Source organism: Hypomesus nipponensis, chromosome 21 (assembly GCF_054491055.1).
Source record: "Hypomesus nipponensis isolate SF chromosome 21, ASM5449105v1, whole genome shotgun sequence".
NCBI classification, from domain to species: Eukaryota; Metazoa; Chordata; class Actinopteri; order Osmeriformes; family Osmeridae; genus Hypomesus; species Hypomesus nipponensis.
Window position 1 is genome coordinate 12,902,306 of NC_140381.1, and position 25,387 is coordinate 12,927,692.

At 40.1% G+C, this 25,387-nt stretch overlaps 1 protein-coding gene across 3 annotated transcripts in view; it reads right to left on the bottom strand.

Annotated features, from left to right (window-relative positions):
* cdc6 (cell division cycle 6 homolog (S. cerevisiae)) overlaps window positions 1–24,091 on the bottom strand; it is a 51,054-nt gene extending 26,963 nt beyond the window's left edge. For 2 of the 3 annotated variants that reach the window (XM_084685348.1, XM_084685350.1), the window contains exons 1-7: window positions 23,934–24,091; window positions 13,033–13,304; window positions 12,678–12,944; window positions 12,288–12,487; window positions 11,754–11,908; window positions 7,941–8,047; window positions 5,794–5,933 (exon numbers count right to left, since the gene is read on the bottom strand). In XM_084685348.1, coding sequence (XP_084541474.1) covers window positions 5,794–5,933; window positions 7,941–8,047; window positions 11,754–11,908; window positions 12,288–12,487; window positions 12,678–12,944; window positions 13,033–13,300 — 1,137 coding nt within the window. In that variant the 5' untranslated portion in view covers window positions 13,301–13,304; window positions 23,934–24,091. Of the gene's footprint in view, window positions 1–5,793; window positions 5,934–7,940; window positions 8,048–11,753; window positions 11,909–12,287; window positions 12,488–12,677; window positions 12,945–13,032; window positions 13,305–15,997; window positions 16,021–23,933 lie in introns of those variants that run through there. The other variant, XM_084685349.1, reaches the window with a different exon arrangement.
* Window positions 24,092–25,387: the final 1,296 nt, after the last annotated feature.

Here is a 25,387-nt window from a genome sequence, read left to right on the forward strand (position 1 = left end):
GAGCGGATCGTGAATCCCTGTTTTTTTGGCAAAACGAAAGGCTGTTTTGTTTCCTTATTAACAGTGGCTGTTTTGTTTCTTTATTAACAGTGGCTGTTTTGTTTCTTTATTAACAGTGGCTGGTGTGACAGTGATTCTGCAGCAATGTTCTCCTGTTCTGAAATAATTTTTTATTAACTGAAAACCTTTAGTCACCACGTGAGTTTGCTTCATTCATACTGGTGGGCGTCTACATGCAACATGTCCTCGCCAACCAGATTTTGTGTGTGGAGCATGAAAATACAGATTCCTTGGTTATTGTGCCAGGCGACTTTAACAAATGCAATCTCAGTCAAGAACTCCCCAAATAAAGACAATTCATCAAATGCCCCACCAGAGAAGGAAACACTGGATCATTGCTACTCAATAATCAGTAAAGCATACCATGCGGTACCCCGAGCATCACTGGTCACTCTGACCACGCCATGGTCCACCTGATTCCTGCATTCAGGCAGAAGCTTAAGCACCGTGAGCTGTCTGGAGAGGGCTAAAGCAGATTACCAACTTCAAGCCCAGAGCCCCTCACTCCACTAACAACTCGTCTGGCCAACAACCTGAACAAGTTCTACTGTCGTTTTGAAAGACAATTGGACTGCCCTGATTTATCCCCCCTCCCCCCCCCTCCCCACCAACTCAGTGACGACACTCTACATTGACGACATGGTCCATTCAGGTCCATCAGCACCAGACCACCTCAGGGCTGCGTCCTTTCTCCTCTGCCCTTCTCCCTGTACACCAAACAGCTGGACCTCCAGTCATCCGTCCGTCAAACTCCTGAATTTTGCGGACGACACCACCCTCATTGGGCTCATCTCTGGTGGAGACTAGTCTGATTATAGGTGGGAAGCGGCCAACCTGGTGACTTGGTGCAGCCAGAACAACCTAGAGCTCAATGCTCTTAAAGGGGCGATTGACTGGGTTTTTGGGGTATTTCACACTGTTCCTTAAGGTCTCCGAATAGGGTATGTAACATTGGTTGGGTTGAAAATGGCCCGGGTGCTGTTCTATGCCCCCCGATAGATCCTCTGAAATGTTCCCGGGAAAAAACACCAGCTTTTCTCCTTCTATGGTGTGAAAAAATATTTAGATGAGCTGCGTGCTGATTGGTTGGCCATAATTTTATTGTATATTTTTATTTTAACTCCTTTTAGTATTGCTATTTTATGTACCCTCAGTCTAGATAGTCCACATATTTAAATGTAAGGTTCCTATATGTTGTAACTGTATGTACCTTCCTGCCAAAGCAAATTCCGTGCCTGTGCAAACTTTCATGGCGAATAAATCCCATTCTGATTCATGGCCAAAAAGACCGCCCTGTTTTTTCCGCAACAGAGCAAGAGCTTGCTCGAAGGTTACTCCGAATTTGAAGATTTATTCAGGACGCCAGGAAACAACAGCCAGCAGGTCAGCATATTTTTGTTATTTGTGTAAAACTTGGAATTCGAGTGAGACCGCGTCTTGTTTTTACGTTAGCCTCTGAGTCACAGACTCGGCTCGCCCACTGGCAGTGTGTAGTAGTAGGTTACAGTACTGTCTTCAATGCTACAGCTATGGCTAAACTTTATTAGCTCAATGTCTTATTACACGGCTGATCTTAATGCTGTAGAATGCTCCATTCACTTGAATGGGGCTTCCCAACGTTCTGCGGTGAACAATTTTCTCATATTTGATCGTTGCTATGCATATTTCGCTGTCAATGGAAGTGGTCTTTTTGCCTCGGATTCACGTCTTTCGTAGCACTCCGCAAGTAGCCCGGTAACTTTTCAACCCCAGCGTACTCTGTTGCTTAGCGACGTCAGCTGATTTGAAGCCTAAAGAATGTTCAAAGTCTATGAAGTTCAACGTCTTTGGCGAACTATTTCTCTGCTGATCAACAATACGAATGGTAACAAATACATTGTAAAAAGACACAGTGTTAAGTTATTTTTGTTGGCAAGTAGCCGTGTAATAAGCGGGATAATGTATAGAACGCCGGTCATTATTGGGAACATAAGCCCCGACGGCGAACAGCACCCCGACGCGAGGCCGACATTTGCAAACGCGCTGCAAACGAAGAAAACATATGCATACACAACAAGCAAATTAAGAAAAACATCTTCATTAATTTGACAACACATGTGCAGCATTCAGCAAAAATGCTGCTAATACACACAACACAACCAAATACATAAACACGCTGCAAATACGCGTTGCAAAAATGAAAGCACGCAAACCAAAAACGCTGCAGTACATAAAAGCGTTGCAAAAACGAAAGCATGCAAACCAAAAATGCTGCATCCAGTTTTCACAATGGACGTTTCCAGGCCTCTAGGGGGAGAGCCAAGTGGAACATCTTGATTTTCGGCCCCATGGAGCGAGAGAAAGAGAGAACATATGAAAAGTTTTTTGAAAAACTGTCAAAGAGGAGGGGCACATGTAAAAATGAATAATAATCTTTTCATGTCGCCTCTTTACTTCGATTTTGGTCCTATTCAAAACAAACTTCTCATCTGACCTCTCTGGTTCTAAAATCACGCTCTTCTACTTGGGGCTCCCACTGGGCTGGAGCACTTCCGTTATCTGGATGCAGCGTTTTTCTGTTTGGATTTGTTTTCGGGGTTTGGGTGTTTTCCTTTTTGCAGCGCGTTTCAATATTTGCAGCGTGTTTATTAGGGATGGGAAGATTCACCGATTCGCATCGGTATAAAAGTTCACGATGCGATGGCCCGGATCAAAAAAGTGTGCACCGGATACAATGTGGGATGAAATCGCGATGCATCGTTTCTAACATCTTTGCATCGGTATAATCCGATGTATTTATATAGAATGATGTGTATGCGAACACCTTTAGTATTTAGAAATTTGACTAATGATTTGTGACCAATAATTTTATAATTAGTTAGTTTCTTAAGCACGCTCTTATCTCCACTGCTGTCAGTGGCCGATTATCGTGAAGTCTCTCGGCAAAGTTTCGCGCGAGTTGGAGGCGTGTTCGGGCAAGTGTTATCATGGCGGAGGAAGAGTTACACGTTACTACAAATTGCAATAAATCCAAGGTTTGGCAACACTTCGGATTTTACAAGAAAGCTGGGCAATTTGACAAGACCCATGCAATTGGCAAGATATGTTGTGCTGCTATAAAGTACACAGGCAGCACGGCTAATTTAGGTTGTCACCTGAAGAGGCTACATGGTATTTGTGTGGAGACGTCTGCCTCCCCCTCGGATTCAGCTGGCTACTGTCAGTGGCTAGCTCCATCGGTACCCTAAGCAAGAATAGGAAGCTATTTTCCGACAGAACAAATCCCTGTTGTGTACGACAAAGTAAGACGAGAGATAGCTGAGTCATTGAGAAAATGTTTAGGGAAAAAGTAGGACGTATGAGTTCAATTTAGTGTGTTGTATTATGACAGTGTTTACAGCAGCTTGTGACTGCCTGTAATAGTTTACCCTTTTATACATTCAGACAACACATAAAAAGGGAAAGAAGGACTGGTTTAAGGCAAGGTCAAGGCCTGATGTTATTTTATCTATTGTCAGAGACTTTTAATATGTGAAATAAAACTTTCACTTGTTTAGTTAATTGATGATTTGCAGTCTGACAAAGAAATAAATCATAGCATAAATGTAAATCAATATGTACCATATTAAATTGCATGGCATCATATTCCCTTTGCATCGCATCTCATTGAATCGCACTGCATCGTAATAGGGGTGAATCGTATCGTATCGCATTAGTAGTTGCTTTTATGTATCTTTAATGTATCGGATCGTTGGCAGTGCATCGAGATGTGTATCGCATCGTCCTCAGTGATGGAGATGCACATCCCTAGTGTTTATGTATTTGGTTTTGTTGTGTGTATTTGCAGCGCGTTTCTATATTTGCAGCGCGTTTGCTGAATGCTGCGCATGTGTGGTCAAATACATGTTTTCTTGTGTATTGTCAATTTGCTTATACTTTGTCTATTTGTAGCGTGTTTGCACGTCGGCCACCGTAATTATCCCTTTTCCCAATTTCCGGCGCTTTCAAACAATCAGTGAAGTGTGGATAGCAACAGCAGCTAGCTTGCTTCTAGCAAACTGCTTTTGAATTAGCCATGTCCCCCTAAATTAATATTAGGGATGGAGATTTGAACTGATTTCACTATTCGAATAGTATCCGAAATTATTTTTGAATAACCGGATAATCTATTTTTATTAATGCGGTTCCGTTATGTCATTAGCCTGACATAACGCAAAGCATACTGTCAACACATGAACCACAACACATTCTGGCAATAATTTGGACTATTAAGATATTAGATTAAATAAGGGTTGAATAAAGAAAACAAATGAAAGATCATTTCATCAACATGACGAAAAGACAATGAAGTTGAAAAAACGCTGCATCACCAGACGTATAGGCTCTTAAATTGGCGGGATAGCGCTGAGTTTATTACTATGTGAAATTAAAACGTGAAATACTTTGGAAGACATTTAACACATTGGGTAGGCTATCCTCGATAAAAACGAAAGACACACATGGAGAAATATTGCATATTAACTTCGAACCGGAATCCTCGGTGCGCCACCACACAATGCAAACATAGCTGATTACATTAGCTCTACGTGGCTGCTGGTTAATAAAAAAGCCACAAAACCATTATCCATACACATTTTTATTCAGTAAAAATGAGCATATAAACATGCTCAGGGGAGAGGCGAGTACGGAGTCGATTTAGGCCGGCGTAGAATAGACTGCAGGAACTGAGGTTGCTGCAAGGTAGGCTACTGCTTAGCCAGTACACTATGCTTCTTGTAGCGCCAAATGAAATGAAAGGACACTCGCAGCTGAACGCAGGGTCATGTAGCCTACCCTTATTGATGGTTTTCATCCTTTCTAACGTCACAACTATTAGAATTCTCAACACAACGCAGCGTTTTCCATTAAAAATAACTTTTATATTAAACTAAGCTCATAAGTATTCTAAAAAAGTATTCGAATACTAACCTACTTTAGGATATCCGGATATTCGATTAACCACGCCCATCCCTAATTAATATCGAACTTATTTGCGTTTTGGGGGGCTTATTTTCAGTTAGCAGACGGTACTATTTGAATCGCAATTCCATCTGAAATACTGCCAGTGACAACATTGTTACAGTAGCTTGTTTCAAGGGGGCTTCTTGTTTCCAAGGGTGTTCTTAATGAATTTTGCAATATGAGTAGGCTAAATGCTTGAAAATATCACTAAATGGGGAAAACGGACCCACCTGCAACCGACGCAAGCAAGCACACCCTACAATTTCCCCAGAAATTGTACCCTCTCTAGTCATTCTTGCACCTTCCGCAATAGGTTGTTCAAGACATGTCTGTGACAGACTTCCTGTATCACCTCTGCTTATATAGTCGCAATCAAATGTTGTTTACATAAAATAAGCCTGCTCCCAAGCAGGTTTAAGATAAAGAACTTGTTGATAATGACAGCAAGTCCAGAATGAAATTGCATGTGCTCATTGGGTTGACAGCTGAATGTAAGCATTGTGAGAATGAACTGCTCATGTGATAGAATCATGCACAGGGCATGCAGTGAATTATTTTTGGCCATTGTTGTAACTAATTTTTTTAAAGGAACATTTTGCAAATGAAATTTCCCATGGACACTTTCTGGGAATTTTCAACCATTTTGCAACCTTATCCTGAACATACAAGACGAATCGGAACTTTTTTTTCATTTTCAATGTGTTTTCCAGGATGTGTGGGAACCATGTGCCCCCTTCAATAAGTAACCCATACCTGTTTGAGTCTGTCCTGTACGATGGAAGTGAGCTCCTGCCGGCTGTAGGGAGAGAAATTCAGAAGCTGGGGGTGACATTGAGGCAGTGCCTGCAGCCTGGGAAGAATCCTGTCAGTCAAGTCCAGCGCATTGGCTATTCCTAGAAAAGCAACATATTGTATAGTTGTTTGCGTATAGCTGTACACAAACATGCAAATGTGACAAGATACATAGATGCTTTTATTCATATCATGGCTTTATAGCACACCTCTGGCAATTACACTATAAAATGATAAATCTTAGGTCAACTGTGGAATTATACAACATTAAGCTTATAATCCATGACCATTCAACATGAAGCCACCTTAATCATATACCTCTTTTAAAGCAACATTTTTTTAATGCAGGGAGATACAAAATTGTATTTACAATATATAGAATAGAAATCTACAGCATTGTCAGCAATCCATGCTATGGCCTCCACACAGATTTTACAAATCGAACAATAAGGGCTGTGGTTATAACAGGGATGCAAACAGCGCGCTTTTCGGCGCCTCCCGCTTTCTTCACGTCAGTTGGGGTGACTTGCCTGAATCGTGCAGATCCGAAGTTTTTTTTTTTTTTGGGGGGTATCTGATTATAATTGCACCAACAGTAATTCTGGATTGCCTCCACCAAACAAGTAAATAAGCAAATCACCAGTAGCCTATGCGCGCAAGCGTGAACCACTAGTGTTTCTTCTTGCTGCGTATCTTTTCCTGTCTGCGGTGGGTACTCAATAAACGGACTCCGGTCCGGATCTGGACCGCAATACTTTGACGCAATTCATTGGTCAGTGATTTTGTGCTATAGCCTATATTTTTTGCTACTAGACGTGCTTTATATTTTCCGTGTCCATTTGAAAGCTCCAATCAGGAGCTAGAATTACTGTAATCACCATGAAAACTCACTCACTCAACGTTGGCCGCAACCTCTGTGGGTAACGCAGGTCGTGTGTGTCATTCGCAACAACGCAGGCTAATCGATTTGCTAACGGTAGCTAGCCTACCTGTTTCTTCCTTAACAAAAAATCATGGGGTGGCAAAAATCATAAAAAATCATCGAAAAGTTGATTCAGAAAATCACACATTTCAGACAGAATGGACTGACAAGAACGCATTTGTGTTGCCGGTGGGGAGCACAAAACCAACGTGTTTAATCTGCATTGAGACGGTTGCCCTTGTCAAAAGTGGTAGAGCTAACGTGAAATGTCACTATGACACAAAGCATAGACACTTTGAACAAAATTACCCCCAGAACTCTGGTCTATGGGAGACAGGTGCCCAGGGGCACGGACACTGTGCCCTCCTAAACCTATGTCAATTTTGAATGGGAGTCAATAGGAGAGGTAAGGGCCAGAAAAATAAACCATGGTCTGTATGGAAATTTGGTGAGTGGACCTTTTGAGTTTCTAATTGAGTACCCCTGTTTTAGGGGAAACCGAGCCTCACTTGCAGTCTTAAAGAGATCTCCTACTGTCATGGATTTTATTAGGAAGGTGACCAAGGCATACACAGTTTGTGGCAAGTAGAACAAACTACTTCTCAAAAGTAAGAATCAACAGGTCTTGTCATTGATCTTGTGGTGAGGGGCCATTCCCAGGCTGTTACTCAGCTGAAGGAGTTGGCTAGGATCATCAACATTTAGTGCCCTTAGAGGCAACCAGGAAGAAGAGGAAGAAGGAGTAAAACCAGAAGAAGTGCTAGATAGTTTAATAAGAGTTTATGTCTCGGAATAGAAAATGAAATTTAATATTACCAATTAGTGTCGGTGTATTTTGATCTTCAGAATGTAATTTTACTCTATGTGCATATAGGTGTGGGCAAAGGATGTCAGGGGGTTAGTGGCAATGTAAGTATGGATATTTGCCACGGGGTGATGGCTTCAATTACCTCTCTCTTTTTTGACCATACATGTGTTTGCATCCCTGTTAAAAAAGAACCATTGATTTACATGGACTAGAAGTGCAATTTTAACTACACACCAGGAGAACCTAAATTGCTTGCATTCCCCTCTCCCCAACAGCTCAGGAAACTCACAATGACCAGATTTCCAGACAGAATCTACAGTGAAATTACATCATGGTTTTTATAAAGGTGACAAAGTTTGTCAAAGATGCATAACATACCAATGAGACAAAGGCGAGATCTTGGCAAGTATGGCCACTCAAATATTGTGTAGAGGACATCATGGTCTTTGCTGTCCAATTGATCCATCTCATCCAGCACTAGAAGACTAAAAGTAAGTAAGATAAGAGTTAGTGCTAATGTAGACTAATGGCAATATTTTTTGCCAAACTTAATCAGGGTGTCTACAGGTATAAACAAGTTAAATTTAAGACCTTTCAATACCACTTCTAAATGAAATTTAAGACCAAACTTACAATGGAAATACAAATATCAAATCAAATCAAATCAAATATACAGTAATATTTCCAAATAAACACACTGATGTCTGTTCAAAGTGAACAGTATAGTGAAATGACAATAATCAGTTGAATTTAAGAACATTGACTAAATGTGTGTAATTGCTCAGAGGTCAGATGGCATTGTTGGCTCTGGATTTCCTATCGTAACATCTAGTGTTGTAGCGTTGACATTGTTGCTATCGGTGGAAATGAGAGCAGAAACTGGCACGTGCGATTCCATCGCTCTAGGCTGCGTTTCCCAAAAGTGTTGTAAGCCTAAATTGATTGTTGAATCCATTGTAGGACGAATCTTACTTTTACGGGTGTTCCCCAAGACATCGTAGCTAAAGTGTCTCTTGAAAATAGTAACTCTTGAAAGCGCATAGATTAGCCTACACCTGACGAGCATGTTTGGGAAACGCATGTAAAAAAATATTGATTGTTTCGTTTTTTGCTCGATAGTTGCTACGATCCATCGTTATCGGGAAACGCAGCCCTGATCCCCATTGTCCCAAGTTTGAAATTCTTCCGACACGCAGTTCGCTTCATAAGCATTTCCAGGCAACAACCTTAACCAAGAATACTCGTTCTTTTCAAGTCATTTGTAATTGAATTTTCATTTCCTCATGTTTCTAAGTTGAGTGGCTATCAACCATTGCTGTATTACCTGTATTGCCGATGCTTTACGTCATCAATTTGTGCAATAGGCTACGCTCTGACCTTACCATAGATAACGCAGCGCATATAGCCTACAATTTTTTTGTTTTTGTTTTTTTTCGACCTGTCAGAACAGATTGCCTGCATTTTTGCAGTGACATGACACAAAACATTTTAAGAACCATCCAATCAGAACAACTTAATACTTTTTAAGGCCTTATTTTTAGGAAAAGTTATAAGACTTAAGGACCTGCGGCCACCCTGTTAATATACATTTCCAATAAAAATAGTGTGAGGTCTAAATTAACATCCCTTAATTAAGTCTTAAATTAAACTACTTTGAATTTCTGGACGTTAGTTTTGGCCTGCTAATGCAGGGAAAAACTGATGCGAGACAAGAAATCATGTATAATAAAGAAGAAAAACAAGCACCAAATCTTTAGAACAATTCAAAGAAGTTTATATTGGCTTTTATGTTCTTTGAGTTTGTAAGGGTTGTTGACCTGTGCCATCAGGGTATTTTTCCTGCATAGAGAAAATGTGGGCACGCTTTAGCCATTTTCCCGAGCGCCTATGACAAATCCCGAGCGCCTAAGGCAAAAAAAAAAAAAAAAGTCTGCAATGAAAACACACAAAAAAAACTGTATTAATCACGCGTGCAATGCATGTCAGCGAATATGTTCTCAATAGTATGTTTCAAGTTGGCTACAGCTGAACCCTCGTTCTGTTTTGATCAATAGTAATCGAGTTGATAAGCACATTGCAAGTTGATAAGTATATAGTGTAGGCACAAAGAAAATAAACGGAAATTGCATAGATATTAAGTTCTATGTGCTCGCTATAACTTCTATTGGAGCCATCATCACAATTAATCACTCGTGCCGTGCATGTCCGCGAATATGTTTAATAGCCTTTCTCAAGTACAGCCGAACCCTTGTTCTGTTTTGATCAGGGGCGTCGTTAGACCCTTTTTACTGGGGCACGTGCCCCAGTATAAATCTGCTGTGCCCCAGTAAAATCTAAAGTTTAAGTTTTAACAATTTACTTTATACGTCAGTGCATTCATTTAGAAAATTAACGCAGTATCCCAATCAACGCTAGTAAAAGTGTTTAACTGAAAACCCAAACCTATATGCATTCCGAATTCCATGTCAGTGCTCTCTTCTGAGCTTGCCAAATAGCCGATGCAGCACAGACACAGGTCCAGGGGGGTATTCCAGAAAGAAGGTTATGCAACATAACCAGGTAAGTTAACCCACTAGCTGATTCACAATGTTGCAGCAACCTACTGGCAATGTTGCTATAACCCTGGGTTTCAGTTAGGGAGTTAACCTGTTAGCCTCACATAACCTGCTTTCTGGAGTACCACCCAGGTGTCTGACTCGGCACACAAGTCTGAATTGAGGTAGGCTAAGAAACATTACAAAACTAAAGATTGTTTCTAAATGATAGGCCTACCCATCATCCAATTTTGACTAAAACATCAAAACAATATTCCATGAAGCTAAAAAAAAAACAACAGTATTTGGACTCAAATGAATGCAAAAAAAATGCGCTCACGTTAACTATTGATGTCCCTGCAAAAGCTGATATCAAACTTGCGTCTCTGAACTGTTGTATAGCGAGTTAAGCAAGGGGAGTTTCTATAGCCTAGTAGTGCATTGTGCGCAGCAAGCTTGAAAGAAAAAAAGGGATATGAATTTGGGGCCTGTGCCCCAGTAGAGTGTTATGTCCAACAACGTCTCTGGTTTTTATCAATAGTTATCGCGTTGATAGACTATCATGGCCTTGTCAAATCCTTCTACCAGGGGGTCAACGAAAAGCGGAGGGTGAAATGTTCACAAGCTAGATGTGACGTCTGCAACTGACTGCCTCCCCTTTGCTTAGTTTGTACAATAAAAAAAGAATAGTAATAATCAGTTAAACACGTTATTAACGCAAACCCAAATTAACGGCATGAATATTTTCCTCGCGCAATTAACGCTCTTTTTGGCATAGCAAACTTTGTAGTTTTTTTCACATTGTTGCAACAACTACTGACGTCAGAAAAACTACAACACCACATCGGATCTATCTAGACCGGAAACAAAACAAGGCCGCCGCACCATAGCGCCGCACACGTGTTTGGGCTTGCGAGCCGGCTAAAGGATAGTAGGTTAACAACACGTTCTGAGTGGATGGCGAGCCCAAGACGCCGAAATGGATGCCATTAAGATTCTGAATTGAAAGTTTACTTTGAAAAGTTGCCAAATGGTTCCATTGACAAGACCAAAGTGATCTGTGTTTTGTCATTGTGAACTGAGCTATTGTCGCAGCACGTCCAGTCTGAAATACCACTTGATGGCCAAGCACACAGCTAATGCAAATTCTCCACCCCCTCGTCAAAGCCAGGCGATTTCAATGTTGTTTTCAATAAAATAAATTAAAACATTTGCACGAAGCAATCCGAACTACTTTTCCATGTTGATAAGAGCATTAAAATTAGAAAAAAAGAATGGGTCCAAAAGAAATCAAGGGACATTTAGAATAGCCAAGATAAAAATGTGCGATTAATTGGGAGTCAACTATGACATTAATGCGATTAAATATTGTAATCGTTTGCCAGCACTACGTCACTCGGATATTTCCAAACAGCGCAATTGAACACTCATTTTGTCAAAGGCGGAGAAGAACACGCAGGGCTTGGTTTACACTTATCGAAAATTCTAGCCACTGGGAGACCAAAGGCAGGCTAGGGGAACTCATATTAATGTTAAATAACCTCATAAAATGACGTTTTCATGTCATGTCACCTTTAAATGACGACAATACCATTTATACAAATTTTTATCTGATGTGATTTTCACTATGATATGTTTTATTGATTTAGATACTCACACAGTTGGTCCAGTGCTAGTTAATATTTTTTGCAGCTTTGCCTCGCTGTGGCTGCCACATACTCCAAGCTTGTCTGCCAGGATAGGGAAGATTGCATGGGAGTTGCGCAGGGTCATACAGTTAACTTCCACCATCTGTATTGGCATTAACTCGACCTGGAGCAAAGAGAGTCGTATGAGGTTTCGAATATGGTTCAACAAGAAGCCTGGGGTGTCCTCTAAACTCTCAACACACACCAATTTCCAAGTAACTAGGGGTCATGACTAGGGGGTGGGAATCTTTTGGTACCTTACGATTAAAAATCGATTCACGATTAGTCTGAGATAAAAAATAAAAAATAATTAAATCTATATTTTAAAATAAATTTTAAAAATAGTGAATCTATCTGAATCGCTAGCAGACTGAATTGCAATTCAAATGTGAATAGATTTTTTCCCCACCCCTAGTAATGCCTATAAAAATTGTACGTGATAGCTTAAGTGCAGTGCTATGTAAAGAACAGTGGTTGTTTACAGGAGAACACTGAATGCTAACCTTCATCTCCTGCAGCACATGGTTGAGGCAGGCTGTTTTGCCTGTGCCGGGGGCTCCAGATATGTAGAGGCTGGCAGGGTATCTTTGTAGCACCCTCTTGTCTAGGAAGGAGCGAATGGAGTTGCACTCAGTCTCCCTAGACAGCAAGCGCTCTGGAACAGCTGTGTGGAGTGCCTGCTTCACATTTTGGAACCTCGACTCTGAAAAAGGACAGACATGAAGTGAGCATGAAGGAATCCAACTTGAAAATTAGATGACAGAAATATGGTTTTGAACACAAAGATGCATTCATTATCAAGAATCACTCATACCATTCCTACTTTTGCTAGTAATCCAAGTTTCATTTACACATAATACCAGTCTACACAGATGTTGGTGGAGGCTCCTTACTTTCAGCAAAAAGACAGACTACCGAGGCTTTTTTCTCTGATCGTTGACAAGAAGAGTTTCCATCAGGTGTCTCCTGTGATCTGTTGGTACAAAGTCTGCCAGTGGGAGATGAAGGATGCTTGAGGAGCACAGATACCATCCCATGAGTAGGTGACAGGAGGGAGTTTTCATCAAAACCTAGCTTGCGGGAGGAGGATACTGCAGGGTGGTTGCGTTTAGGGGGTAAGCCCTGAAGATTGACATCTAGGTTACATCCATTTTCATCACCTAGAACAAAAAAGACACTTCTAGCATATAGGCCTACTTTTTTAACCCCTTCTGAATAATGTAAAATCTCAAATAAATAAAAACTCACCCATGCGTTTGCAAGGGCTGAGGGCAAGTCGAGGCGTCTGTTTTGGAGACAATGGGGTGGCTATGAGGGTACCTTTTCCAGGCGACGGGTGAACTATCTGAACCGAGAGTGGGAATTGGGACTGAGATTTTATATTCTGGTGTTTGCAGGGGGATTGGATCTCTTCCTTGAGGTCGGTGCCATTGCAATGCAATGCCATTCTAGAGGATCTTAGTCTACGTAGAGGACGAGTGGAATGAGTTTGGTCCTGGGGGGGTGCTCTGGGCATCTTTCTGAAAAGGAAAAAAAGGTTAAGCATTTTGTGAAAATAAATTGAGACTTCTGTACAACCGGCACATATGCAACTTGCAAAAAACGATTCCATGTTGAAAAACGAGGTGGAAGCGTGTCTGCCAAAGTTGTCCAATGCGTGTGACGGGGGAAGGTCTGTGAGTGATTATTGAACTGTGTGGGTAACGTCATCTATACTTGTGTGTCTCGCAAAGGGAGTGATTGACGGCTAATATTAACCAATCTAAAATCTACATTAAAGTTAAGAATAATTATTAAGTTTGACTGGTTATGTAACGTAGGATAGAACTGTGGACCCATTACTGTTAGGTACAGCTTGCAGGCACATACTACTGTGCAATAACCGGGCATTTTGTCGAAAAATGAAAATGTGTTACGGCCACAACAGTTACTTGCACTCGCACAAATGCTCCTGTAAGGAGTTGGAAAGACGGGAGGGCGGCAAACAGCTTTGTGCGTCATTCTGGTAGGCCTACAAAGACAATACTTTTGAGCCTTAAACGTACTTTTTAAGTACTTTTTATTTGTCGAGTACACCTGTACATGTGGTCATTTCATATCAAACTATTTATTCATTGAATTTAAAGAAAATGTGCCATATCTTGATTGGGATATGAAAGGATCTATGTCAGGAGATTTTGGTCAGCCCTACTGTGAAATAAAATAAAACAGCACATTATCAGTAAAACATGGAAAATGTTGCAAGTCGATTTAAGGTGTGCGGCCGTAGATGTTCTGCCTGTGCCCCTACAATTTTCAGTTAGGTCTGGTGCCTTGTTAATTCAGTATTTCTTTACGGGAAAAACAAGGCCCAATAAACCAACATATCTTCCAATGTTACAGAAGTCCCATATCATATAATTTACCTCTGTTTACATGCAATCATTTTCCTATTTTTTGGGCTACGACTAGCTTTTTGGCTCGTTCCATCGGTTGCGTACAAAAACTGAATGTGCGTACGTTGTAGCAGCTATTGCAAGGTTGTGCTTGTTTTATTGAAAGAGTTTCTCTTCGGGGATTAATAAAAAGTATTTCTGATTCTGATAACTTGTTCACCGAATGGATATTTTAAAAACGTGAATTTATACTTTATTTGGAAAAAAACGGGTTACACTTGCATTTAGGGCTGAAACGATTAGAGTAACTTGATTACAGAAAATGATCGGGGCAAATTTCTCTGCCTCGAAGCCTCAATTAATTTTAAAGCTCACATCACGTTCTTCCGCAATGATTATTTTTAGTGTGACAACGCGCTTACGTCCAAAAGCGGAAGGAGAGCAAGAGGGTAGTTGTGTTTTTGATGAGGCCGCGTGCGCGTGCGAGCTGTAAAATGGAAGGGAGCGATAACAATAGCCAAAGAGAAGAAACAAACAAGAGAAAACTGAAAATCTCCAAGGTTTGGGATAATTTCAAATTGAAAAGTAAAGAGAACGCCGTGGTGTGTGTCCATTGCAAGATCGAGCATACCACAACAGCACGTCGTTCTCAACAGAAAACATCCACTTGGTACTTAAATCTCCAAGGTTTGGGATAATTTCAAATTGAAAAGTAAAGAGAACGCCGTGGTGTGTGTCCATTGCAAGATCGAGCATACCACAACAGCACGTCGTTCTCAACAGAAAACATCCACTTGGTACTTAAACGCACTTAATTCATCTCAGTCAACTTTTGTCATTGTTCACAGTACAGAGAAACATTAATAACATGTTACTAATAATAACAAGGTTTATTTTTGATGGAAAAATGTATATGCATTGCATACTATGCATTTAAAAATAAGGAAGGAAACCTATTAGTTGTTCATGTTAAGAGACGCGTCTTATTTCCTTTTGTATATTTACTATTGCTCTGATTAATTAATTGTTTTATCCGATTAATCAATGGAATTTTCGGTAGAATAGTCGATTACTAAAATGTTCGATAGCTACAGCCCTACTTGCATTCAAGCAAAATTCTATCCAAGATATCAAAAGCTGCAGAAAAAGTCCCTTGAGCCAACACCTACAAATCCGGTGTTGAGGAAGGAGGAAGCCTTTAATGAGACATCTACAACCAAAAAAGGCGATTTAAAAGTTTGATGTAACTAGTTTGCTGCTGTATTACCTTTATTTCTGTTTTCAAGGAATTCTAAAAATTATTTGACTGTCCCTGTTAAACTTAGTGCTGTTCCTCAGCTGCAAACTAAGCAACCAGGCCCTAGAAGCCGCACTATGCTCATGTATTATGGACTCACACTAACAGACTGCAATACATCGGAAAGGTTCACATGTCCTCCACGCTTGCTCTGCACTAGTGTTGTCAGAATACCAATACCAAGTTTAGTATCACAATAATCGATACCAAAATGTTTTCTTGAAACTGAAACGATACTGATTTGATATCAAATAGATCACAAAACACAGTCCACAAATGTTGATTAAATTTTCGAATTAACAGCCAAAACGACAATGATACCAACAAGGCATTTCCACTTGAACATTATTCCATCAACCCATGCCAGTGGCACTATGTTAAATATAGGCAATGCTATGTTTTCTAAATTTACAATGGGAGTGTCTTTTTAAATTGTTGTCTGAGAGCCACCTTACATGTAGCTAGCTCGTAGTTCTACTGAAACAGGCAGGTGAACCTCAGCAATTAAAGCTGTAGGCTAGTGTATTCAGGAAAAGCGTACCTGCGTGTGATGTCACGCCCGTGCTCTGCTACATGCGGCTGGTGTTTGGAGAATTCAGCTCCCCTGTGCCCCCTTTGTGCGCGAAACCTTGACGTTTTCTCCTGTTGCTAAAATTCTTAACCAGCTTTATACAGTAATTTCACTCTCAAAGGTTGTCATAAATATAAAGACTGTTCACCTGTTGCTTTTGTGTTATTTTTTACAGAATTCATGAGTGCCAAATCTGGAATCTCCAAACTAGAAGTTAGAAAACATATTGCTAAAAATGCACAGATGAGGACAAGTGAGCAAGGATGAAAAAGCATCATCATGAGATGAAGGTATGTTGGAAGTTGTTTCAGTTTTGGAAATGTTATATACAGCTAGCAAACTAACTTTAGCTAGCATCGCTAATGACTAGGGTTGGTAATGAATAATCGATGATCGATTAATTGTCATTAAGAATTCATTAGAATAAAAATCCAAGCCTAATGAATAATCGTTATCGTATTGCCGCCCATTATGAAAACAACATCTTCCAGTATTTTGCGCGAGCGCGACTTCCTACAGCAGACAAGCAAAGATGAAGCAGGCTAGGAGAAGTGCAGTGTGGGACCATTTCTCAAGGAAAGATAAAGTCTACTGCAGTTACTGTGACGCTGTATTTACTTGCCATAGTTCAACGTCTCCGCTAATATATAATTTAACAAATATAAATTCCAGCGGAGGTCTATAGCAGCAAACCATTCAGGCTACACTAGCTAGGAGGACGTGTGATGACAAGCGAGCTAACGAAAGTAGGCTAGCCTGTAAGGTAGATAGCCTACATCTTGCTAATAAATTGCCACGACTGTCAGTTTAAAACAATGATTTAATATGGCATTAAGACATGTTTTGTTATTATTCTTGTGTATTTGTGTCCAGTCTGCTGACCAGTCAACTACGCTCATAGTTTTACATTAAGTATCGTAGTTAAAGGTTAAAACTAAATTGTCAAATAATTAGGCTTCCGCCAGAGTCGAGAAGCCTGACATTTCAAAAGGATGGATTTAACCGTGTATATTTCTTTTGAAAATGATTTTCCAATGTTATTTTTCAAAGTCTATGCAGTAGCAGGCAGTGATGCATTGCAATCGCTATCTGCTAAAATCCGTCTGATTATCTGCCTTTGCAAATAATCGATTAATTTTTCAATAACGTAATTAATAATCGAACATGAAAACTCCTGTTAAGTCCCATCCCTACTAACTACATTGGCTAACTCAACTTCGATAAGCTATACTCAGTGCAAGCTAGCCAGTTGACGCTGTGTGCTCAAAGTGACACAAGTGCTAATTCCGTTGGCCAAGAGAAAAAGTGCTAAGATTCCAATTGGCCCAGAGAAATGTAAATTATAAGAATTATCCAATAATGTTTCGCAATTCTAAGCCTGCATGGCATGCAGAAGAATGGCAGCATGCCTAACCGCGCGCACATGCGCATGCGCACCCCCAGAGACCCTGAGCGTCCAGGGCAGGACAATCGCAGCATTCATCCAATGCCTGTATTGACCTTATTCCAGAAGGAATAAGGTGGGCGCGGCCATCCGCGTACTCTCATTTCCAGTTGAGATACTTTCCACTTTATAACGGTGCTAAAAGACAGTGTCTTAAACAGGCTCTGGTACTCATTTATGGCTAATAGAGATGCCCAGCGTCAACTGCAGTTTGTGGCTGCCATAACAGGTGGAGAAAATCGAATCAGACCCTGTATTATCATAGTTTTGACCATGCAAAGAAGAGGTCTGAGTGTTGTGGGCCGACATACTTTGCATCGACCTCCAACCGAAGTTGAGGCTCTGCGTCCCTGGCTGAAGGCGCTGAATAAAAATAAAAAAAAGACACAAGTTTCATTTTGTCTACTCGTATCAATAAAGGGTGTAATTAGAGATAAACTAGCTATATTTTAGTGTTCTCAATTCATGATATAAGTAGATACAAGATTATAACCAAACGTATGGGCATGGCTGTGAGCAAAACAACTGCTGCAGTGCATCTAAATTTAATGTAGCTAAAGCTTTTGAAACAACGCAGCAATCAAAGTATTTCATAGATGAGTAATTGCCACTAGATAGGATGGAAGATACATATCGTGTACGTTTTAACACGTTGCATATAGCTTGTACCAAAGGCCCTCGATGAAAAAGTTGTAAGTATTTATTATTACAGCACAATTTGTCACTCATACAATTGCAGTTTATGGCTAATAGCAGAGACCTGATGTAAAAACTAGAGCCTCAAGTAGATAAACAAGAAGCTAGCTAACGTTCTACTGCCAACAGTGCTAGCAGGTCGGATTTCCGGGGAAATCTCTAATACATGTAGCGACTGAAAAATTAAATCACACAACTGGTGGTCCCACCGCTCAAGACCGCCCGGTACCAACACAAGCTCTTCTCCTGCCTGGCCCCCCAGTGGTGGAATCAACTCCCCACCTCCATCAGAGACACAGACTGTCTCTCCACCGACAAGAGAAGGCTCAAGACGCACTTGTTTCGGGAGTACAACGGTACTTAGGAATGGTTTGCTCAACCCAATGCTAGTTTCTTCAAGGATCTGAATGACTTGCCTAGACTATTGCTCTTGTTGGTTAGTGGTAGCTGATTTAAACTGTTGTATTCTATTTTAGTTAATCCTATTTTTATTGCTTTCCAACAGGTACACTTGCACTTAGAGATTCATGTTGTTTAATTGTAACTTGCTTAACTACATGCTCTTATGGTTTCTTCCCTTTAGCACTTATTTTTTAGTTATTCACAATATGTACATCTTGTTTTTGGCTACCCGCAATGCTATGGGGCTATCTTGTTGTTATTATCAGTGATCTATGCACTTTGTAAAGCTCTCTCTTGGAAGTCGCTTTGGATAAAAGCGTTTGCTAACTGAATAAATGTAAATGTAACTGAATTCTAGAGGACTTAAGCTTTCAAACAAAGCATAGCAAATGCATATGTCCTGCAGTGAAATCGTTAGAACATCTTATGTTTGTGGCTAATGTGACGCCTGCTTATCGCAGTAGGAGTGCAGGGCAGCAATCTGACCGGCAAATGAATTATATCAACACTTAAGTCGTTTTCAAGCCATTAAGTGAAAGGGTTTATTGTTGACTTGTTGTAGCACATCTTGCACAAATCCACCAAATTATTTAATATTTTAGCAGCGGGACTTCTCGGCAGTACTCCATTGAATGATATCCCCAGTAAAGCGGAAGTGCAAATACAACGGAAGTGCAAAAAGATGAAAAAGGTGGGCGGGGCGGAATAAGGTGAAGTATAGTTTCGAAGCACTGAAAAAAAACTGTTCAAAGCAGCCCCATTGAAAGCAGCCCCATTGGAAGCTGAGCTTCAACAGGGAAATGCACTGTGGCACTCAAGCCCCAACCACTCGGCTTGAAGCAACAGGCCCGGTGGAGGTAGGTGGTATTGCATTTCCGATTTGCTACCTGACTGTCGTTTTTAATTCTATTGACTCCAGTTAACATATCTAAAACTATCTCCCCCAATAAATGTATTTCGATTCTCGAACCTGGCTCATACTACTAGCTTTTTCATAGAATAATTTTTTTGCCAAGTTTGAAACCAATCCGAAATGGGTAAACTAGCACCCCATTTTTTTGCTTACATCAAGAAAAGTTGCCTGGAAACGTGATCGCGGATATAAACAGAGGACGAGCACAAAAGGGAACATCAGCAAATCTCTGATTTACCTGAGCTGAATGAGAAGAACATGGAGAAATTACTTGATAATCTACAGTTGCCTGCCTTTATTGTAGCACGTTTTACAAATGGTTGCACACATACGTGAAGGTTGTTTGTCGAGTTTATTTCCGTTAATTTAAAGCAGATTGAACCATTTTATAGGCTAATGAACGCTATTATGCTCATGCTCATGACATGACAAACGTAATTATAGCCTAATAATTCGTTATAATATCGTGGCATGTTACAGTGTCAATATAGATTGTTGACATGTTATTCTGGAGCAAAGACGAAGATGAATAAATCATGTCTGATAACCCTATTGTTATGGTCTTTATATTGTTAGAACTTTGTCAGGTAACACCATAACGATGGCATTAACAATAAACTAGTAATAGTAAGCAACACTCATCATCATTATAACATAGGCTTAATTTAGCTTGTTTTGCCGTCCGAGCAAGAACAACGACGGAGCCAGATATTCAAGTTTACAGTTTCTTTAATCCGACACAATACTTAAGCAGTCAAACAAAAAACACGAAGCAAATAGAACAACGTATAGGCAGTGCACGTATAGCTAATACTACAGTACTAATAGTATTCATTTTCGTAAAGTTCACATGTATCTGCTTCTTGATCGGACCACATTCTGACAGTTTTCTGCAATGCCTTAGCTCCAGCTCACAAGCTCGCGACTGGTTGTTGCAAATTATAACGTGTACAGCTAGTTGCAAGCATGCACGAGTTTCGGAGGTAGGACCAAGCTTCTCCGCAAGACAGGACGAGTTGGTCTGGAAAGACGGCGCGGTCCATTTGCCGATCTTGCTTGCCTCACTGGTCCGTGTATTTTGCGGCCAATGGATTTTCGTTTTAAAATTAGAAAACCAAAATCGGGAAACAAGCTGTTCCCCGATTACCATTTAGAAATAGGAAAACTAAAACGGAAAACGAAAAAATTACCCGTTATCTGATTTGATGTGCTTAAACAAATAGGGAAGTAATATAGTGTGTGGAAATCTTCTTTCTCAATTTTGCGTAGATTTTTGTGTTGTTTTTTTTTGTGTTGTGACCCGGAAGTTGCGCATAGGAGAGCAATCAGCCTCAATGCAAAATTTGATTACATCGGACTGAAGCATGTTTCCAGAGTCTCATCAGCCACCTCACAAAATAAAGAAGGTTCTACCAAAGCCTGTTTAAGGATTTATATATTATATTAGACATTCTGTGGTTCTACACCAAATTTGAATATTTTTCTAAGAAAGTCAGCGACCTGATATATTTTATAAATTATTGGTGGCCAAGCCGCGAAGCGGCGAAGCCACATAAGTGATTCTACCTTTTCTTCTTATTATTATTATTATTATTATTATTATTATTATTATTACACTTCTTCTGTCATTGGAGTCTATGGCAGCCCCTAGAACCGTATGGTAAAAAGTTGTGAAATTTGGCACACAGTCCCCTCTTTATATTCACCAAGTTTCATGTCTCTCATTGGAGCACTCTAGCGCCACCAACTGGTCAAAGTTGGACTTGTGTTTACACACGTATCATTTGAACCGTATGACCGATTTTCAAAAATGAGGTACCATTGGATTCCCTGGATCAAGACGAGTTCAACACACCCTATGACGTCAATTTCCGGTTATATAGATGTTCCACCATTTTGAATTTTAAGGAAACACGTTTTTTCCGCTTCAACTACTTCTATTTTTATCAAATCTTCCCCAGAATTGGCACACATTATCATCAGACCAACCCTCACAGAAGTTATCAAAGGATATTCGATTTTCAAAACTGTTTGTCCGGTACAGCCAATCAAAATCGGCAACAAAGCAACCAAACAGGAAATTGGGTCATATCTCAGCTAATCTTTGAGAAATCAACACAAAACTTAATATGATGACTCGGAACACTCTTCTGAGGCTGTCCAATTAATTTGGTGTCATGTGATCACTGGGCGTGGCCGCAGGAAGTAAAAATGTGTTTTGGCCAATAACTGTTGATTTGTTTGCTTTTATTAAGTGATTCCTTTGTCTCATGATATTTTGGGAATCCCGTGTGTGATACATGATAACTTGTGATAATAGCCGAATTGATCCGGCCGCCATTTTGAATCAATTGAAAAACGTTTTTTCTTTACTCCTCTTACACATGTTGTCCAATCTTCACCAAATTTGGCAGAGAGTATCTTCAGACCAAGCCTCACAAAGAGCTTCACATGATTTTTTGATTTTCAGGACCGTTTGCCCGGTACAGGCAGTCAAAATGTGCAATTAAGCCAGCAAACAGGAAGTTGGGTCGTATCTCAGAAAATCTTTGATGGATTCACACCAAACTTGCTGCATGCACTCGGAACTCTGTTCTGAGGATTTATAGAGTGTTTTATGGGTCATTTGACTGCTTGGCCACCACATTGCTGCTTGCAGCTATATTTTTAAAGTGAGTTTCTTTGACTTTTGGGGACATGGGCCATTTAATGAATTTGAAATGTGTTTTTTTTATGGACAATGCAACCATATTTGGAACCTGTACACACAATCCTCTGTTATAAAAAAAGATTTAGATTTCAAAGCATCACTAATATATGTAGTTTACATGTATATGTTGTTTACATTTCAATATTAATTATTCAATGCCTTTTAAAATTCAAAACATTATGTCACTGATTTGCTTTCGTACAAATGGCAGCACGCCCTCTGCTGACATCCTGAATGTGGACCAGAGTGACTGTCAAGCTCGTGGGAGCAACTTCCGGGTCACTACACAAAAATCGATGCAAAATTGAGAAATAATATTTCCGCACACTATTTTACTTCCCGATTTCCATGTTTAAGCACATCAAAGAAAATCTGATAACAGGTCGTTTTTTCGTTTTCCGTCTTCTATTATCAAAGAAAAAACGGAAAATGGGTCGCTTTCCGTTTTTTGTTTTCCTATTTCTAAATGGTAATCGGGGAAAAGCTTGTTTCCCGATTTTGGTTTACTAATTTTAAAACGAAAATCCATTGGCCGCAAAGTACACGGACCCTCACTGCGCCACTGTGCACTTTTCATAGAAATGAATGGGGACGCCATCTTGGAAGACAGAAGTAGCTGTCTCTAGTTATATTAACTCTATGGTGGCACTACGGGAATTTATGAGAAGGAAATCAGTCAGTCGACCTGATAATATATGTAGCTGATTCTGAACAAACTCGTCTTTGATATGAGCGTGTTCTAACGCATTTAAAATGTTAACACAATAGTAAATATTTGACCAGGAATTTTTTTAAATGCTAGGGGAAGCCGAGCTTCCCTTGCAGTCTTAAATAAATTGCCACTGGTAAAGTACTATACAGTACATGATAAGATGAATGACAGGATAATATCAAATTTAAAGTCCTATAATATTATAATTATATAATATAATATTTTGGAACCAGTCCTATTGGATTCTTACAAGATTTATATCCTATAGAATACATTCAATTTGACTGGTTCCAAAATCTTTTAGGTTTTTGGAATCCTATAGAACAGACTGAAGAACCGCTTCTTTCTCAAAGCTGTAGCTGCCATTGCCATCACCCATTTTAACAATTCACCTTTTATCCTTGAGTTTCTGCTGGACTTTCCATAGTAGGTCTACCATGTGTAAGTAAGTAAGTCGCTTTGGAAAAAGCGCCAGCTAAATGGATATGTGTTTCTATTTAACCGTTGGCCAGATATGACGAAAGTAATTGCGTTCTTTTGTCCACCCCGTAACAACGGAAGCCACTCATTTGCGTTTACACTTATTTAGTTGCTCCACTGTCGGCTGTTTCGATTATATACACACACAATTGAGCAATTCAGCTGGCTCTAATAAAACGTACAATTCAGCCATTCCTACATATTGAGAGCTTGGGCAATTGCGTCTGTAAGACTCATCATTCTGGCGTAGCTAGCTATCAAAAGCTAACCCTCATTACCATTTCCAGCTGACTGAATGTCTGTCTCTATATCTGTCACCAATAACACATATCGAGTAGCTACACTAGTGAGGATTAAAGAAAACAGCTAGCCTATGTAGCCTAGCTAGCTACGAACAAATCGTCTAACCCTGCTTAAAGTAATATGTGTAAGGAAAACTAACTTTTATATGATTTGAAAAGCCAAATGATTTCGGAAATGTAATAAAGGCAACTTATGATACACCATATTTAGATAATATTATTAAGACTCAAATTAGATGTAAAATACCTTTTTAAAGCGTGTATTTTGGTCTCCAACAAGCGCGCTATCCTGACGACACGAGAAGTACCTCCGTGAAGTTTGCTATCCTCCTCCAACTACTAAAATGTGATTGGCCCTTGGGTATTAATGTTTTGACTACCTAACTTGTCATTGGTTTGGCTCATTACGTCAGTGTAACTAGTGGCGGGATTTTTAGGGGGCGGACAAAATATTTCCCGGGAAGTTCTAAACGAGTTATGCTGGGGACACACTAAACGATTTTTTTTGAGTCTTTGAAATGATTTCCACAGAAAATTCACGGAAAAAAAGAAAAGGGTTTGCTGTTGCCACAAATCAATTACATTTAACTTTGTGCTGCGCCGTGGAGGAATAACGTGGTCTCGGTTCTTGGGACACCACCGGATAGAAAATCAGGAAATGACGTATCCGAATGAAGAGAGTTCGTGCAACTTCGGCTCGCACTCGGATACGCCGAACTCTCTTCATTCGGATACGCCATTTCCTGATAAAGAGCCTGAGTTGGCTCTTTAAATCGATTGTCAAGAGCGTTTCCATGGCATTCAGAATACACCCGTGCAAACTACAATTTATATCTGAAATGCATGAGCAGTCATCAAACAGGTACTTTGTGTAGCAAGGTACTTTGTGTATTTTATTACTAAAATTTGGTCGTTTTAGAAGTTAGAAGATGTTTGCAAAGCAATTTGTTTTGCGAGTTTTTAATTAGTGACCGATAAGATAATGACCGTCAGAGTTCTCTTTGATGCTAGCTAACATTGTTAGTTATTGGTAGGGATGGGCGAACGATGCCTTGTGAAGCTTTGGTGTTTTTTTCCGGATTGTGCCGAACCAAAGAGCCGAACTATTGGCGCATTGAAATTGCAGATCACAGTGACATCTAGTGGTCAGCTAAAATTATAGCAGCCGTTTAAACCAACTGAATGCGATGTACTAGTAGTTTCTGTCGGTACTTCGCTCGTTAATTATTCAATGTCGTTCATTTTTGTAAGGCTACGTGATGGTCTAATTTTCGTGTTCATTCATTAAAACCATACATGTGTATTTGAGAACTGTGTAATTTTCATACAATAAATATGTTTTACTGTGATGTACTGGTCTACACCACACTTTGTAATGTTCTGCAAACAGTATAAGAGCGGTAGAACACTAACCCCTACTCTGCATCCAGCGCTGGTCCCAGCTTCCTAGCCCTACCTCCTGCTCTGCATCCAGTGCTGGTGCCAGCAGCCTCCTACCACTAAGCCCTGCTCAGGATCCAGGGCTTTCCAATTATTTTGATGTTGTAACCGCTAACCACTCTCAAATGAATTACAGTCCATAATGTTTGTGTGATTGCATAATTTTGTAACAATTGCCTTTTTGTTAGCTCAAGAAAATAATGTCCAGAAAGGCCAGTACAGGACTGGTTGCCAGCCTGTAATGCCAGAGCCTTCTGAAGC